This window comes from Filicampus tigris, chromosome 1 (genome assembly GCF_054856515.1).
Source record: "Filicampus tigris isolate MCC_2025a chromosome 1, RoL_Ftig_1.0, whole genome shotgun sequence".
NCBI lineage: Eukaryota > Metazoa > Chordata > Actinopteri > Syngnathiformes > Syngnathidae > Filicampus > Filicampus tigris.
The window spans coordinates 17,662,309-17,679,086 of record NC_141217.1 but is presented as its reverse complement, the minus strand read 5'-3'; the positions used below and the strand labels follow the sequence as shown (position 1 = coordinate 17,679,086).

General features: G+C 41.9%; 1 protein-coding gene across 11 annotated transcripts in view; it reads left to right on the top strand.

Annotated features, from left to right (window-relative positions):
• LOC147153061 (IQ motif and SEC7 domain-containing protein 1-like) overlaps positions 1–16,778 on the top strand; it is a 111,226-nt gene that overhangs the window by 90,249 nt on the left and 4,199 nt on the right. For 9 of the 11 annotated variants that reach the window (XM_086023321.1, XM_086023302.1, XM_086023312.1 and 6 more), the window contains 12 exons: positions 1,376–1,655; positions 1,754–3,015; positions 3,210–3,371; positions 5,108–5,230; positions 5,549–5,715; positions 6,900–7,039; positions 7,860–7,889; positions 9,407–9,532; positions 9,620–9,719; positions 10,212–10,373; positions 10,648–10,824; positions 16,589–16,638. In XM_086023321.1, the coding sequence (XP_085879447.1) occupies positions 1,376–1,655; positions 1,754–3,015; positions 3,210–3,371; positions 5,108–5,230; positions 5,549–5,715; positions 6,900–7,039; positions 7,860–7,889; positions 9,407–9,532; positions 9,620–9,719; positions 10,212–10,373; positions 10,648–10,824; positions 16,589–16,638 (2,779 nt within the window). Of the gene's footprint in view, positions 1–809; positions 1,033–1,375; positions 1,656–1,753; positions 3,016–3,209; positions 3,372–5,107; positions 5,231–5,548; positions 5,716–6,899; positions 7,040–7,859; positions 7,890–9,406; positions 9,533–9,619; positions 9,720–10,211; positions 10,374–10,647; positions 10,825–16,588; positions 16,639–16,778 lie in introns of those variants that run through there. The other 2 variants (XM_086023329.1, XM_086023376.1) reach the window with 2 other exon arrangements.

Genomic DNA, 16,778 nt, shown 5'->3' with positions numbered 1-16,778 from the left:
CCTCATGATGAATTATTTTAGGGCCTTGTTATGGCTATCTGTGTGTTGTTGGGATGAAGGCAAGTGCAGATCTACACGTGACCCCCAAAAAATATACAAAATAAAAAAAAAACACCTAAAGAAGAGTAACATTTTCGATAAGGTCATGCCGACCTTATGGTAGGCAGCGACCTTGTCCACGCAAGCCTCTCATATACAATGAATGCGCTTGGTTGTGTGAAGTGAAATGTGGCTTGTGGGCATGATACAGTGAGAATGCCTGATCTCGTCTGACCTTGGAAAGGATCTCTGAAAGCATCGTTCAGTGTAATCTAATTGAGAATTCATATTCCCAAGTAGAAACAATAGTAATAGAACCTATGCCAGTGTTTAACAATTACAATTTTAAAATGTTTACACACTTCTATGTTTCAGTAAAGATCTAGTTTTAGTTCTATACAGTTCGAATTGGGGTTTCACTATGTCTGGTGGGTGAGACGTTTTGGCCTTTCAACTAGTTTTCTAATAGATAAATGGACATGTTGTAGTTTTCTGTTTCCTCAGTTTCCCCAGAGTTGGTGTCCTTAGACAACAGGCTGTTGTGGCATGTTGAAGTCAGGCAGACTAATAAAGGAAGTAGATTGTGTACACTGTGTGGGTGTGTCGAGTTACAGCTCAAACACATTTGCTTACCAGTGAACAGGGGCCACTTTGTATCTTGCAGCAGGACAAATACGAAGTATAGCTGCTCAGGACACATCTAAGCTGCCTGTAGAAGTCGTATTTGCTCTGTTGCATTCGAAAGTGGACTTTGTGACAAGTGCCTCAACAGTGTGACGTTGCTCCAGCAAACATCATGCAACTCCCTGCGGTCATTGATTGGCTCTTTGGGTGGCATAAAGGGAAGTTCCTGAAGGAGTCTGTGTACTCTGGACCTGACTCGGCTGAAAGAATGGTGGACAAGTTATGGAGGAAGAGTTGGCACTTTATAGAAAATAGAATGTCCTTTCGCAATAAACAGTCGCCTTGTTGTTCAGCTGAGTCTCAGAGTGAGTGAGTAACCACTTGTTTTTCTTCACGTTAACTCTTAACACATCCAATGAGCTAGTCGGCTGACCGTGACATTGGTGCAGAACTTCAGCGGTTGTCTTATTTCCATGATATATAATTCAAAACTGCGTGTAGACATTTTTGTCTCTCTCCATTTAAAATCAGAATTGTACTCAGTCATTATTTGTCAACGATAAGTATAAGGAAGTTACACACTGTGCTTTTTTTATGGCATAACACTTGCAGGCATTCAATACCTTGTATTCATCTATTTGCATCTGATAAAGATAATAGTTGTCTGAACGTTGTTGATTAATGTCTCCCATCCTTTTTTTTCTGGTTGCAGTGTGGAAGGGGACGGACGGTCTAATGAGAGCGGCCCTTCCCTGGATGCAGGAGCGGGATATCGGCCAGGCCCAGTGACTCACGGGTCGGCCATCAGCCCTGACCGTTTTGATAGCTCCCTCTACAGCCACGGGGTTCAACCCGGGCCTCAGAGACCGCGTCGGCCTAAGCTCCAGCACTCACAGTCCATCCTTCGGAAGCAGGCGGAGGAGGAAGCCATCAAGCGCTCCCGCTCGCTCTCGGAGAGCTATGAGCTCTCTGCTGACCTCCAGGATAAACAGGTATTGGTCAAATCAACATTGACGTCATAGAGCATCCATACCAAAGGCGCAATAGACCATCGTTGGCCCAATCTCACTTTATTCGGTCTTCTCTTCAGGTGGAGATGCTGGAGCGCAAATATGGCGGACGATTCATAACTCGGCATGCAGCTCGCACCATCCAAACCGCCTTCCGCCAGTACCAGATGAATAAGAATTTTGAACGTCTCAGGAGCTCTATGTCGGAGAACCGCATGTCCAGACGCATCGTTCTCTCCAACATGAGGATGCAGTTGTCGTTTGAGGGTGCAGAGAAAGTTCACAGCTCCTACTTTGAAGGGAGGCAGGTGTCCATGACAGAGGATGGTGCCCCGCTGTCCATGTTGCAGTCAGAATGTGGGGATATACAGGTCCATCAGCAGGCCAATATGGCGTCTCATCCACCCCAACAGGGCGATCTGACAGACGCCATCACAGAACTAGAAGACGCCTTCTCCAGGCAGGTCAAATCCCTGGCCGAGTCGATCGACGATGCACTGAACTGCCGCAGCCTCCAGGGGGATGAATGTCCGGATTCCGAGATAGAGAGGGAGGTTCCCTATCAGGTGAAGTCCCACCGCAGGGCAGCTGGACATATTCACGATGACGCGATTGCATCTTATAGTGATGTCACTCTGTTCATTGACGAGGACGACATGTCACCTCCCATTGCTCTGTCGAGGTCGGGAGATCAGGCCCCTGGCACGGAATCAGACATGCGTTTGCGGTCAGTCAACTCCTCCCAGGACTACTGGCCTATTGACCCTAAAGATGAGGGTCGTGACACGGACACAAGCTGCCGGAGCACTCCTTCTCTGGAGTGCCAAGAGCAGCGTCTGAGAATGGACCACCTTCCTTTGTTGACTATAGAACCTCCTAGCGACAGCTCGGCGGAGTTAAGCGACCGCTCCGAACGGGGCTCGGTCAAAAGGCCGCCTGTGTATGAGCCGCACGGCCACATTGTAACATCATCCCAGGCAAGCCCCAAACATATTTCCCACGGGCCTCCGCCACGAGCGCCATCCCGTGATGAGGATGCCCCTCTACGTCACCGCCACCGCCAGCTTGAGAGCCACCTAGCTATCAACGGCTCAGCTAATCGGCAGAGCAAGTCCGAGTCTGACTTTTCCGATGGGGACAACGACAGCATCAACAGCACATCTAACTCCAACGACACTATCAACTGCAGCTCTGAGTCCTCGTCAAGGGACAGCCTGCGAGAGCAGACGCTCAGCAAGCAAACCTACCACAAAGAGACCCGCAACAGCTGGGATTCGCCCATTTTCAGCAACGATGTGATCCGCAAGAGACATTACCGCATCGGCCTGAATCTCTTCAACAAGTAAGTACTCGGCACAAGTAAGACAAGGGTTTGCATGTACTGTATGTTGGTAATGGAAACTCTCTAATATATAAAAACTACACCATATTTTGCAAGCAGTGCAGTTCTTTCATTTGAATTACTACATGCTGTACTTTTGAGTTGATTTCAAGTATTGATATATTTCCCTCTTTAATTCTCGGGGGATTTATTAGGAAGCCAGAGAAGGGCATCCAATACTTGACCGAAAGGGGCTTCATCCCTGACACACCGGTTGGTGTGGCTCACTTCTTGCTGCAAAGGAAAGGCCTGAGCCGGCAGATGATTGGAGAGTTCCTAGGAAATAGACAGAAACAGTTCAACAGGGATGTTTTGGAGTGAGTATGACACTGTGGAAGCATTTACAGCATCAACACGGTACAACTTATTCACATTACTGTTGAGTACGTACTCCTTTTTTTATCCTGCTTACTGATACCTATCCTTGCAGATATACAGTGTGCCTACTCTGTTGAACGGGGCTGGAATTACTATTATATACACTAACATTTGAGAATACAAAGCTAGAAATGACAAATTTAAACAAATGCAACATGGTAACATTGCTGAGCCTGTTGCTGTGCCTTCGCTGTGGATTTCCAGTCTCTTCTCGGATGAAATTGGTCCCCTTACCATTGCCCGCACCATATCCCTCAATGTAAATACAAGAGACCCCCATTCTTCTAATTGCTGATGATGGACAGTGTTTATCGACTGATGCAACTACTAAAATGGTATTGTTTTGAAGTGAAAAAATAATTGGCCGAAAGTGAGGCAAATGGAACAAGCTGAGCCAGCACTGTGTAGTGGAAAGGTGGCAATAGCATGAGAGGCAATTATACCCTCGACCACGAATTATAAACTTGTTTCCCCTACGACAGCAGTGGCGGAGCCAGAACGTGGCTAATGAGTGGGCCTGGAAAAATCAGGGTGGGCCTGAATATTTCTCTCACTGAGCACAATCCTCCTGTTCCGACACATCGTATATTCAAATAAAATGACAAACTGAGTAATGTGAAGATCAGATCTTCCTTACACAACCACAATTCTTACTATTCAATAAAATAAAAAAAATATATATATATATATATTTGGTATGGTATGGTATGGTATGCAGGACAAACATAAGACCTAAATAATATTAACATTTTGAGTGAGTTGATTTTTGTGACAAAATGCACAAAATGAGTTCCTCCACTTAATGTTGATTTGTTGTTCAGCAGTTTTGTCTTGTCCTTGAATGTTTTTTTTTGTTTTTTTAATGCACGAGAACTCTTTGTACTGGCAAAAAAAATCAAAGTATGTGGTGATTTTTTGATTGTTCAAACATTTTGTTGCAGAATTTTTTTTTAACCATGCATTGAGAAATGTAGTTTGAAAAATTGAACATTTTAAGATACTATGATATACATTGGTTCAGGAAAAAAAACAGACATACGCACGCATTTTGTCCATATTTAAAATTGTGTTTTTGTTAGGAACATCTTGTTAGGAAGTATGTGTTCCGATGTGGCCCGCCCAGTAGCGCTGATGAAAAAATGTGGGCCCCTCCATCATTTAAATTGCCCATCTCTGCCCTGAACTCATCACCAATCAATGACATTAACTTAATACAATGCATGGAGAACGATAACCTTTCATGCTCACATTCACATCTATGGACAGCAGACAGCCTTCAATGAGACTTACGATACTTGCATCATACAACAAAAAAATGCAAAATGGGTGCAGAACACGATTCTACTCTGCTGCCCTATACAGCCAATGACAAACAAAAACCAATCTAAAAGTTGGAAATATTCTCACGGTCAAAAGTTGGGCTGCATCATCGTTGCTTCATTCAAGTCAAGTGGCGGTCTCGAAAATCGTTTGATTTCTGTAATTAGTTGAATGTAGACTGCCGTGCCATGCTAATGCGACCTTCTCTTTTGCAAACATTATATTGTTTTGCAAGAAATAATGTTGTAAATCTGATAGTTATGTGAGCCTGATGTAATTCGTTTTGTTGCTGTGTACTGTGAATATAATCTTGTGTATTTTGCGCTCTGTCTCTCCGTATGTGTGTGCTATGCAGCTGTGTGGTAGATGAAATGGACTTCCAAAGCATGGAGTTGGATGAAGCCCTCAGGAAATTTCAGAACCACATCCGTGTCCAGGGAGAGGCCCAAAAGGTGGAACGCCTCATTGAAGCCTTCAGGTACACTGGCACTCACTTTTATAAGACACAGCACCCCGCATATGCACATGGTGACAAAGGCATACTGTGGATGAGCTAGATGGGGATATAAAACACCACAAATCAGCTAACTTTTCATTTTCACAAAACTGTGCTAATTGTGTATTGATGCCATTGTCACCGGTGTTCCTCCTGTGGGTAGGTATCGATCAAAACAAGGAACCATTGACAACACATACTTTGTAATTCCTTTCAGCAATACAGAGCACATTTCCTCACTATTTACATCATTTCCTCCTGCATTATGTAACCTCGTACCGTGTCGTGTCATCTCTCCAGCCAGCGCTACTGCATCTGCAACCCTACAGTGGTGCGGCAGTTTAGGAACCCTGACACGATTTTCATCCTGGCCTTCGCCATCATCCTCCTCAACACAGACATGTACAGTCCCAATGTCAAACCTGAGAGGAAGATGAAGCTGGAGGATTTCATCAAGAACTTAAGAGGTATAAAAAAAAGGAAAATCAAACGCTAATATTGCACACAGAATTTATTGAAAGCTACAAGCAAAACATGCAGGCAAGCAATGTTCCCTCGGATTTTCCATACGTCTGAGCACTCACACAAACTCCCTGAGCATTCCTTGGACCACGGTGACCAACATCAGACATGCACACGGCGGACAAAGTCATATCACACCTGTCCAAAACCTCAGCTCATAAGTTACATGATGTACAGTAGTAGGTATGTTACAAAAAAATTAAAACCATCTTTATATCAAAATAGAACATTTCATTGAATAGAGATATATGACACAAATAAAATCAGCCCTAGTTTGTTAATTTTACTTTAACACACAGGTCGTTTTAAGCAAAACTGTGTCTCAATACAATCTATATAAATGGTCCCACATTGTCCATTCATAAATAATGGAAAATATGACATTTAATAAAACACAACAAATTCGAGTCACCTGATCTCTGAAATGTGCAAAAGAGCCTTATTTAGGGGGCTTGTTTAGGGGTTCCTAAACTATGCCCATCGTTGGACTTCCTGAATGGAGCGATCCGCATGTCGCCTGCAGCGTCCCATCAATGCGACTATGAGTGTATTTGTGTCAATGTATACTTAAAACTATAGTAGATCAGTAGCACAACTGAGGGTTCACACTCAGTTGTGCTACTGAAACTGTAAGAGAAGTGGAAATGGTGTGGTGTCCTGTTTGTAGATTAAACTGGGGTGGAAATGAAGAAATGACTGTACAAATGTAATGTGTGTGCGTGGTGTGTGCCAGTGTCACTGTGCGTTGAGAGGGTGAGAGAAGTGCGCAATTACCCACGCGCACAGTTTGGAGGGAACATTGCAGGCAAGGGGTATTTGTTTGTTTGATAATCTCAAGACCACATCTTTCGTCAGACTTTTATAATGTCATAATACATTAAAAATAATTTCTTCTACTCATACAAAATGGCTGAGGTCATCAGGGTTAAGTCCAAATCAGTACATGTCTGTAAATTAAATGTATTTATGTATTTTTTGATCCACAAAAATCTGTAGATTAAAAAGTAATCCACTGACAAATTCCTCCAAATTAAATGTCGAGTTGTTCCAATCTGAATTATAATTTATTGTCATGCATTCCTAATTCCTTCTCTTATTGGTTGTATAACCGTGGTTCTTTGTGTGGCAGGTGTGGATGATGGCGAGGATATACCAAGGGAGACTCTGGTTGGAATCTACGAGAGGATCCGAAAGCGGGAACTGAAGACCAATGAAGACCATGTGTCACAGGTCCAGAAAGTTGAGAAGCTCATTGTCGGGAAGAAACCAGTGAGTAGCAACATCAAGTTTGTCAGTACGAGACAGACACATTAGGTTTAAGATCAGCCAGGCAATTTTATAGAATCACTTTCTGTAATGGTTATTCTAAATTTCAATCCCTCGATCGAAATACATTTTTTTCATCAAAGTAGGTACATACATAGAAGTAATGGTGCCACCTTTCACACCTTGACACACAAAGCCCTCCAGAGATATCACCCAGTGCTTTTGTCCAATTAAAACCTGTGCACATTGTCATTTGTACCTCGGGGAGAGAACAGTTTTAAAATGTAAAAGACTGCAGTGCCACAAGTGCAGTATATAAGTGACTCACCGGCCAGTTGTCATTTCATTTTTGTGTATTAATTATCAACGTTCCAACCCCTAGGTTGCCTTTCCAAGTGATTGTGCGGACGATGGTGTCTCTGGCATGCAACGGTGTGAATAAATAATGCAGCCTCTGGGAGAGCGTTGTCTTTTACTGAGTACTTGGTTTCCAGTGGGATGGAATCAGCTGCACCAGTAACACCTGAGCTGAAACTAAATCGCGTATCGCACTTAGTGGCGGGATTGTCCCAGGGAGCACACAAATATCTTTAGGTATTGTAAGACGATAATATGACGGTCATCAAATGCCGTATGCTGAGAACGTTTCTGGCGGTCGTTTTGTTTTGAGTCCACCATTCTCACACTCTCCCCTTGTGTTCTTCCGCTGCAAATGATGCATACAAAATGCAAAATACAGTGCAAAGCAGTGATTTTGATAAATGAGCATAAGCAGATTATGTTTTGATGCTTTTAATATATTTTTTTTCTGCTTTTCTTTTAGATCGGATCACTCCATCATGGCCTGGGATGTGTAAGTTGCCCAACCAAAATCTGCACTGGTCACCTTAAAGAGAGAGATTAACAATCCTCACTCACTATCTATGCTCCATTAAATTCGAAAGGGAAAAACTGTTGTTTATGTGGCAGATGGCAGTGTTATCCCCACCAAGTCTACTACCCCTGATTAGTCAAAAAGAAAATATTTTTTGAATTACAAATGCTATGCTAAATAGGTACTGACAATGTGGCTGGTCGAGCAATTTGATCTTTGAGCTACCAGAACAATCTCATGTTGGTTTTCATTTGTTTTCTTAAAGCTGAAATCAACCCAAACATATTTTTTTCAAGAATATGTTCCCAGCAGGCCCTCTAGTTGAAACACAGCATTCTGATTAATATTGCGTTTGTGGAATATGAGTTAAGCAGCAAAACCCACCCGTTTTCAGCCATCTTTGGGGGCGGCCATTTTGTCATTTCTGTCGACTGAAAAGGACATCACAGTTCTCAGATAATGACCAATCACGACTCACTTGTTTTCTGCGTTTATAACTATAACTACCCAGGGCTCAGGTAACGACCAATCACAGCTTGCCTGTTTTCTAAAGCTGAGTCGTGATTGGTTGTTACCTGAGCCCTGAGCAACTGTGATGTCATTTTCAGTCGACAGAAGTGACAAAATGGCCGCCCATTGAGATGGTTAAAAACGGGTGGATTTTGCTGGAAAAAAAAAAAAAGTAGTTTGATGACTGCTAAAATTTTACCCCCTTACCTAAGGCAATATCCCTAGAAATCACTCATTAAAAAAAAAAAAAAAAACTATTTTATTATACTCGTAGGGTTTACGGCTTTCAACAATGGGGGAAAAAATTCCATCACAGTTTTTTGTTGTACTATCAATAGTTACCATTTATGTCAAAATGAAAAGCAACGTTTAGAACAGAGAACTTAACCGTAGAATTTAAACTGTGCATATACACACAACACTTGCACAATATTCACAAGAGCTGTCCCAAATATTTTGCCTTTACAAAGATAACAATGTTCAACCGTAGCTGGCTGATGTAGAACAAGGTGTCATCAAGATGTTTCCCTTCCAAGGACCACCTGAATAGCCTGTGGGACCGTTCTAAAAGTAGCTCACCAGTGACAGGACATTGTTATTTCCAAGGAATGTTGTAGGAATAATCATTTGAAAATGTAAGTACTTGGACAGATTTATAGGAAAATGTGTTGTGAAATCGTTGTTAATTGTGAGAACTCATCAACATGATTAGAGTCTTTACCAAGATGAATATCATCAATTATTAGTAATATTAATACATCGTTAAAAGTAATTTGAGTGAATTTGTCATTGCAGAACAAAAACAAATGTAGGCCTTTACGTTAATTAGTACCCAAGAAGTGGCTCTCAGTTTCAAAAAGGTTGCTGACCCCTGGTCAGGGTGGAAGCAAAACGAGTCAACGTTGACTGCTTATCTTAAATATTTCGTCATTCATCCCATTGGACTACAGTGACCACTAATGTGAGTTTTTTTTCCCTTCCGGAAGGTTCTATCACTGCCCCACCGCCGCTTGGTGTGTTACTGCCGCCTCTTTGAAGTGCCAGATCCAAACAAGCTCCAGAAACTGGGCCTGCATCAGCGGGAGATCTTCCTGTTCAATGACCTGCTTGTGGTAAATGTCCACCTCAACTCTTTTCCAATTTCCTCTTCTTTTGCGATTAACCAATTTTCACCTGATTGTCTCTTTTTGTGTTTTTAGGTGACAAAGATTTTTCAGAAGAAAAAGAACTCTGTGACATACAGCTTCAGACAGTCCTTCTCTCTCTATGGGATGCAAGTCATGCTGTTTGAAAACCAGTGTAAGTCCTTCTGATGCGGTTTGAGTTTTTTTTTTTCTCGACCTGGTGACAGTCGTCTGGTAAAGGGGTAAAAGAAAATGAAAAGGGAGAAGAGAAAGGACGGGCAATTTTAATGTACACTTGGAATGTGATTGGACGAACGTTGTTTGTATCTTTAGTGCTGTTAATATATCGCTGTCGTTTAAAAAAACACGTCCATTTTTTAAAAAAATTTTACGTGAGTGGGGTTTCCACAATACAGACATACAGACATCGCATTACGTAATTTTTTTTTTTTTAAATTACAATAATGCGCATCCGTGTTTTTCACAGGACAGCGACAATATACTTGTTTTTTTTAACTAATGAATATATTTTAGAAGTGTATTAGATTAAAAAGTTTGTTGTTTTACATCAGTCTACCTGACAAAGGTAGTCACAAACATTTGTCAACTTTGAGTCAGCTCAGTTCAAATGGAGGATGTGTGTGTTCATAAGTCTCCCTCTCTGCAGATTACCCAAATGGAATCAGACTTACGTCAGCCATCCCAGGTGCGGACATCAAAGTTCTCATCAACTTTAACGCACCCAACCCCCAGGACCGCAAAAAGTTCACAGACGACCTGCGAGAGTCCATTGCTGAGGTTCAGGAAATGGAGAAATACAGAATAGAATGTGAGCTGCTGTTTTTTTTTTTCCACTCACCTCCCCCTCTCTCACCTCTCTCTTTCTCTTATTTCTCTTTCCTACCTCTCTCATCCATTTGAGGTTGTGAAACAAGAAGGAATCACATGATTGCTACTTTTTCTGGACATTCAATTGTAACAAAATAATACTTACTCAGGAGGTTAAGTTTTTAAAATATGTAGCAAATAGATTTGAATGATTATCGAGCGAGCACACAAGCCGCCACCACTTAGCTCAGGCGTTCTTTGGATTCTTTTGACAGCCGAGCTTGAGAAGCAGAAGGGGGTGGTGAGGCCCAGCATGTCGCAGAGCTCCGGCTTGAAGAAAGAAGCTGGCAATGGCAGCATGAATCGTGCAAGTCTGGATGACACTTATGCCATGGGCGAAGGGCTCAAGAGGAGTGCCCTCAGCAGCTCCCTGCGAGATCTCTCCGAAGCAGGTACCACTGGCGCAGCTTTGTCTTTTCCAGAAGTTTATTTCAAGGAAAAGAGCCCCTCTGTCATCCACTTATTCGTGATAGCAAAATGTTCTTTCACTGCACGCTACATTGGCTTTAGAGCCTCCTCACCTTTAAATCCACCCTCCCACCCATTGGATATTTTGCTTCACACAATATGTTTCGTGTGACCTACAGTGACAACAGACTATTGTTTATTTACCTGCCATTATCAAGTAAATGTTGGCTGTATTGTGTTTGTATGGTAATAGGGAAATTGAGCGGTACGAAATTCTAATACTGTTGCATAGGCAATTCACATAGAGAGTTTTAAGTCGATATTTGCAAATTTGAGCATACAGCATACTGTACTTGAGCGGGTGAATGCTGGAAGTGGCAAGAGTACGATTTTCGACCCCAGTTACCTGTCGCATCGATGATCTTGGTTGACGTTAACATCAATGTGGGCCTCCTCGGGCAAAAAGATAAAGTTAGAACCTAATTGTTCTATTATGACTGGTAGAAGAGTGACAAAGGATAATGACATTTGGATTCAGTTATCTTGGTCATCCTATCTTAATTTGGTATAAAAGAATTCTGAAAAAAATATGAAGAACAATTGAAATTTGCCCATCTACAGGGCACTGACAAGAAACTTATTTCTCATGACTGTTCGATAGCAGTCAAATATGTAAACAACTGTTCTCCTCCATGTAAAGTCATTATTGTGTAGCTTAATAACCAGTGAAAACACGTTTTGTTACTCAGTGTTTTTAATGAGTATTTTTATTGGCCGCCAGAACTGTCCATTAAACACAAGAACTTGCACTTCACACACGGAAGAATGGCGAGACTAACAATAGGATCCAGAAACAACTGTCGTTAATTTGTTTTAAAAGAGATTGCCAGCAACACTGGATATTGTTAATTGTTTTTTTTTCCTGTATAATTGATTTTTGAAAAAGTGCAAAGTCTGTTTAAGGAAATTGCACTTCAATCATACACCTAAAAAAAAAAAGTCTGTTAGTCTTTGAAATCATTTGATGGCACTTTGAGATTTGTTATTTTACCCGTACCCAAAGATAGACAGTTAATCTACTTGTTCTTCACAGGAGGCCAGTATTACAGACACTGCAAGTTTCCTAAAAACATTTGCATAAAAGTCACAACCAACTGAAGAATATTTGTGACAAAACAAAAACTTTCAAAATAGTTATCTACCAAGTGATGTGCACTTATTTTATATATTTATTTGCTGACAACACACAAAAAATGTATCATTAATATAATTTTAAAAGTGCCAGGAGTTTCTCCGCGTCACACATTCACTGACAGAGATAAGCCACAAAAAGACTTGGTTTTGATGCCTATGCTGATCTTTCTGTATATTTGTAATGCTGCTATGCTTTTTTTGCTACCATTTTGCTGGTCTGATACTTAAGTCTGTGCATTGTTCACTCTTGAGCTGAAGTGAATCGAATTGCACAAGTGTTGAGTAAGCATGCATCTCGATCTGCTTGTTTGGGGTGTGGCTTTGGATGATATTTTTCCTTTTGAACTACAATAGCAGAGCAAGTGTGCTCACATCCTTAAGATAAACGTAGTTTATATGCACATATTGCGTATATTATATGCATGGTCCCGATTGAACAATCTCAGCTACCTATGCCTATTTTGTTCGACCTGCCACACACCGAGCGACGCGAGCGAAAACCCACTGAACTGTCACACAGTGCGTGGGGTTGTGCTACTAGTTTTTATGAGTGGCCAGCCGTTGTCACTGGGCTTGCTTCGATTCAAAATTTGACTCACTAATGAATGGCATTGCAAAGTCTGCATTCAAAGATAAAAAAACAAAACAAAAAAACAACAACCACCAAGCTGTACCAGTATAGTGTGTGTGTATACAGTATATGTATATACGGTAGCGTTGTCAGGTCATGATTCTAAAATTTCAAACTCAATATCAATACCCAGTAAAATAGTCAATACTCTATACCATTTTCGATACCGCAGGGATAAAAATGATAAATATTTAAAAAATGCATACAAAATATTTTTCTTAACATGAACAAGACTGGCTGGTTTGGCCCTCTTGTCGCCGCTGCACTGGCCATACTTAGCAGCAGTAAAACGTGATATTTCAAGCGGGGACGCAGTGAGGGCAGTAAATGTTTGCATATTTATTAAAAAAGCAAAACAGAAATATCATATGGTCATAAGTATTCAGACCCGGTGCTCAGTATTGAGTCGAAGCACTCTTTTGAGCTAGTACAGCCATGAGTCTTCTTGGTAATGATGCAACAAGTTGTTCACACCTGGATTTGGGGATCCCCTGCCATTCTCCCTTGCAGATCCTCTCCAGTTCTGTCAGGTTGGATGGTGAACGGTGATGGACAGCCATTTTCAGGTCCCTCCAGAGATGCTCAATCGGGTTTATGTCAGGGCTCTGGCTGGGCCAGTCAAGAACGGTCACGGAGTTGTTCTGAAGCCACTCCTTTGTTATTTTAGCTGTGTGGTTTGGGTCATTGTCCTGTTGAAAGGTGAACCTTCGGCCCAGCTCCAGAGGTCCTGAGCATTCTGGTAAAGGTTTTCCTCCAGGATATCTCTGTACTTGGCCGCATTCATCTTTCCTTCAATTTCAACCAGTCGTCCTGTCCCTGCAGCTGAAAAACAACCCCCAACATGATGCTCCCACCACCATGTTTCACTGTAGGGATTGTGTTGGGCAGGTGATGACCAGTGCCTGGTTTTCTTCACACATACCGCTTAGAATCAACACCATAAAATACAATCTTGGCCTCATCAGAACAGAGAATCTTATTTCTCAAAGTCTGGGAGTCCTTCATGTGTTTTTTAGCCAACTCGATGTGGGATTTCATGTGTCTTGCACTGAGGAGAGGCTCCCGTCGAGCCACTCTGCCATAAAGCCCCGACTGGTGGAGGGCTGCAGTTTTAGTTGACTTTTTGGAACTTTCTCTACTGCATCTCTGGAGCTCAGCCACAGTGATCTTTGGGTTCTTCTTTACCTCTCTCACCAAGGCTCTTCTCCCACGATTGCTCTGTTTTGCTGGACGGCCAGGTCTAGGAAGAGTTGTGGTCGTCCCAAACTTCTTCCATTTGAGGATTGTGGAGGCCACCGTGCTCTTCGGAACCTTGAGTGCTGCAGAAATTCTTTTGTAACCTTGGCCAGATCTGTGCCTTGCCACAATTTTGTCTCTGATCTTCTTAGCCAGTTCCTTTGACCTCATGATTGTCATTTTCTCTAACATGCAGTATGAGCTGTAAGGTCTTATATAGACCAGTCAGTTTAATTCAACACAGCTGGACTCCAAGAAAGGAGCAGAACCATCTCAAGGAGGATCAGAAGAAATAACCAGCATGTGAGTTAAATATGAAGGCCGCTGCAAAGCGTCTGAATACTTATGACCATATAATATTGCAGTTTTTATTTTTCATAAATTTGCAAAAATGTCTACTTTTTTCTGTCAAGATGGGGTGCTGAGTGTACTTTAATGAGAAATAAAATTAACTATACGACTTAACGACTGCAATGACACAGTGGAAAATTTCAAGGGGTCTTAATACTTTCCGTACTCACTGTATATGTATATACATGTACACTGTCTATATATATATATATATATATATATATATATATATATATATATATATATATATATATATATATATATATATATATATATATAAAGCAAAGCATGTAGAGACTGTTGCCGAAATGCAAGCGTACAGTCAGTGAATGGGGCGATCGATCATTGTCAACATCCTCTGAAAATAGCCACTCTCTTTCCTTATTTTCTCCCGTTTCCTCTTCTTTGTGGCCCTCTGCTTCTTCCTTGACAATTTTACCATGTTATTGTGAGTCAATGCAAAAATTGATGGCGTGCATAATAGATTTTCAGTTGCAGTTCATTGGTAGATGTGTGATGCTCAATCGCTTGGTGTGCAGCGAGTCGCCAGCTGTATTGTTCACAATGGTCCTCTGCTGTCGGTTTCAACCACGTTGCTCGATGTGAGGTGGGCCTTTGATGCACTTGAAAATTAATGAATTAAAGGTTAAGACTGGCAATTTGCATGATATTGAAAGTGTTATGGGCGTCGCAAAGAGGCCCATATTGCTTGTGGATCCTCTCTTTTTAGAAACTGTAGTCACGGATGAGGGTAGTTGCAGTATTCTGCCCATGAATGCAATGTTTGTAGGAATGATTTAAGCGTCATAGCTCTGTAGCCATAACAACACCGTGAAGTCATCGTGATTCATAATGATACATTAAAGAAAGCGGAAAAAAAAAACAAAGAAAGAAATCCAAACGGTATACATTAGGTTAGTTATTTTATTTGATGTTTTTTTTTTTTTATCTTTTCAGTTGTGATGTATGAAATTGTCAGGCAGCCCTCACCCACTGACCATGAGATGAGGAGCAAGTCCATTCATGTTCACTATTGTTTTTTCCTCAACCCTTTGCATCTTTACATTTTCTTTCATCCAAGCACATCGTCATGATAGTTTTAGTCGCAATCGTTTCCTCATTTCCTCTCATGTCACACAAGCAAATCTGCCCTGATGGCTAGTATTGTAACGCAGTAACCAGAATTAGTCAAGGCTTGCTATTGGAGGATGAATAACAGCAATGTTGAACACGACTGCTGTGCCTCTGGCGCAACAATACATTTCTTCCACTAAAGATCAAAAAAGAGCAACGTGACGTTATCTAGCGATTGTCTTGGTAACTCAATGAAATCCAATCCAGGGTCTGTCTCACTGTTGCTTAAACTGTAATGCAAAGTGATGGGATCCGCCAATATGTATCGGTCTGTTCCTTTCGCCCTCGTTTTCCATGCAGCGATGTTGCTTGTTGGGGGTTTCGTTTATTTCTTTTCCCGCCATACTACATTCCATGTGTACTTACCGTTATTTCCATACACATCAGGTATTTTCCTGTTTATGTGTAATTACTGGTCATGTATCATTGGCTGAGTGTGCCCAACGACAGCCCTCAGACCTCTCTATGCCTGTACATCCCATGTGTAACAGCCACTGTTTTGCTTTTGATGTATCCCCTCCTTTGTGACTGTCACTGAGGCTGTTTTGGTCATTTGGGACTGAAAGCTTGTCGCATTTAATCAAGACAGCTTGGGGGGTGAAATGTGGGTACCCTGCAAGAAACATTATTTTGGATCTGTTGGCCTATCTGACTTCATCCATTGGGGTTTAAATTCAAATGATTTGCCTATGAATTGACTGAGGCTGTAGTCAGAAATGCGCTTTAAATTCTAACCTGTGCAAGGATGCTACTTCTCAGTAAAGACGTGGCGGTTTGTGGCTGTTTCTCAATACCAAAGTTGAAAAGAAGCGACAGGTGGAAAGAATGAGCTCCGAGGAGAACAGCCTTTTAGACAACTGGAATACTTGGTGAGACGCAATGCGCCTTTGGGATAGCTGGCGACCTGAACTCACCCCTGCGCGGGTGAGCCCGAAGAGCTCGTCCTGGTCCTTGAAGAGCTAGATTTTGAATTGGAACACAATGTGGTTCTTGGTCCAACGTTTCTTGAGTACACAAGAATGTATATTGAGAAACAGCCAGTGTACCAACCGTCCGGCCACTTCCCGCCCATACTGGGGCCTTACTCACAGTCACAATACGCTGCGCTGCCCCCTACTGGAGCGGCAGGCAGCCTAAACGTCTGTAGTTGCTCCAGGAGTTGCTGTCGATCTCTAATCTGTGGTATTGCATGTCTCGGGCAGGCAAGCGGGGGCGTCGCAGCAGTGCAGGATCACTAGACAGCAATATGGAAGTAAGTTGGAAGCAGCTGGTCTCCAAGCTACTCTTCATGTGATGATGTGCACTGTGAAAACACACCATTTCTTTTTGGTCTGACACCTTCTTTGCTTCATAGACTCAGTCCATTTGTTTGGGTCATGTATTTTTTCTTCC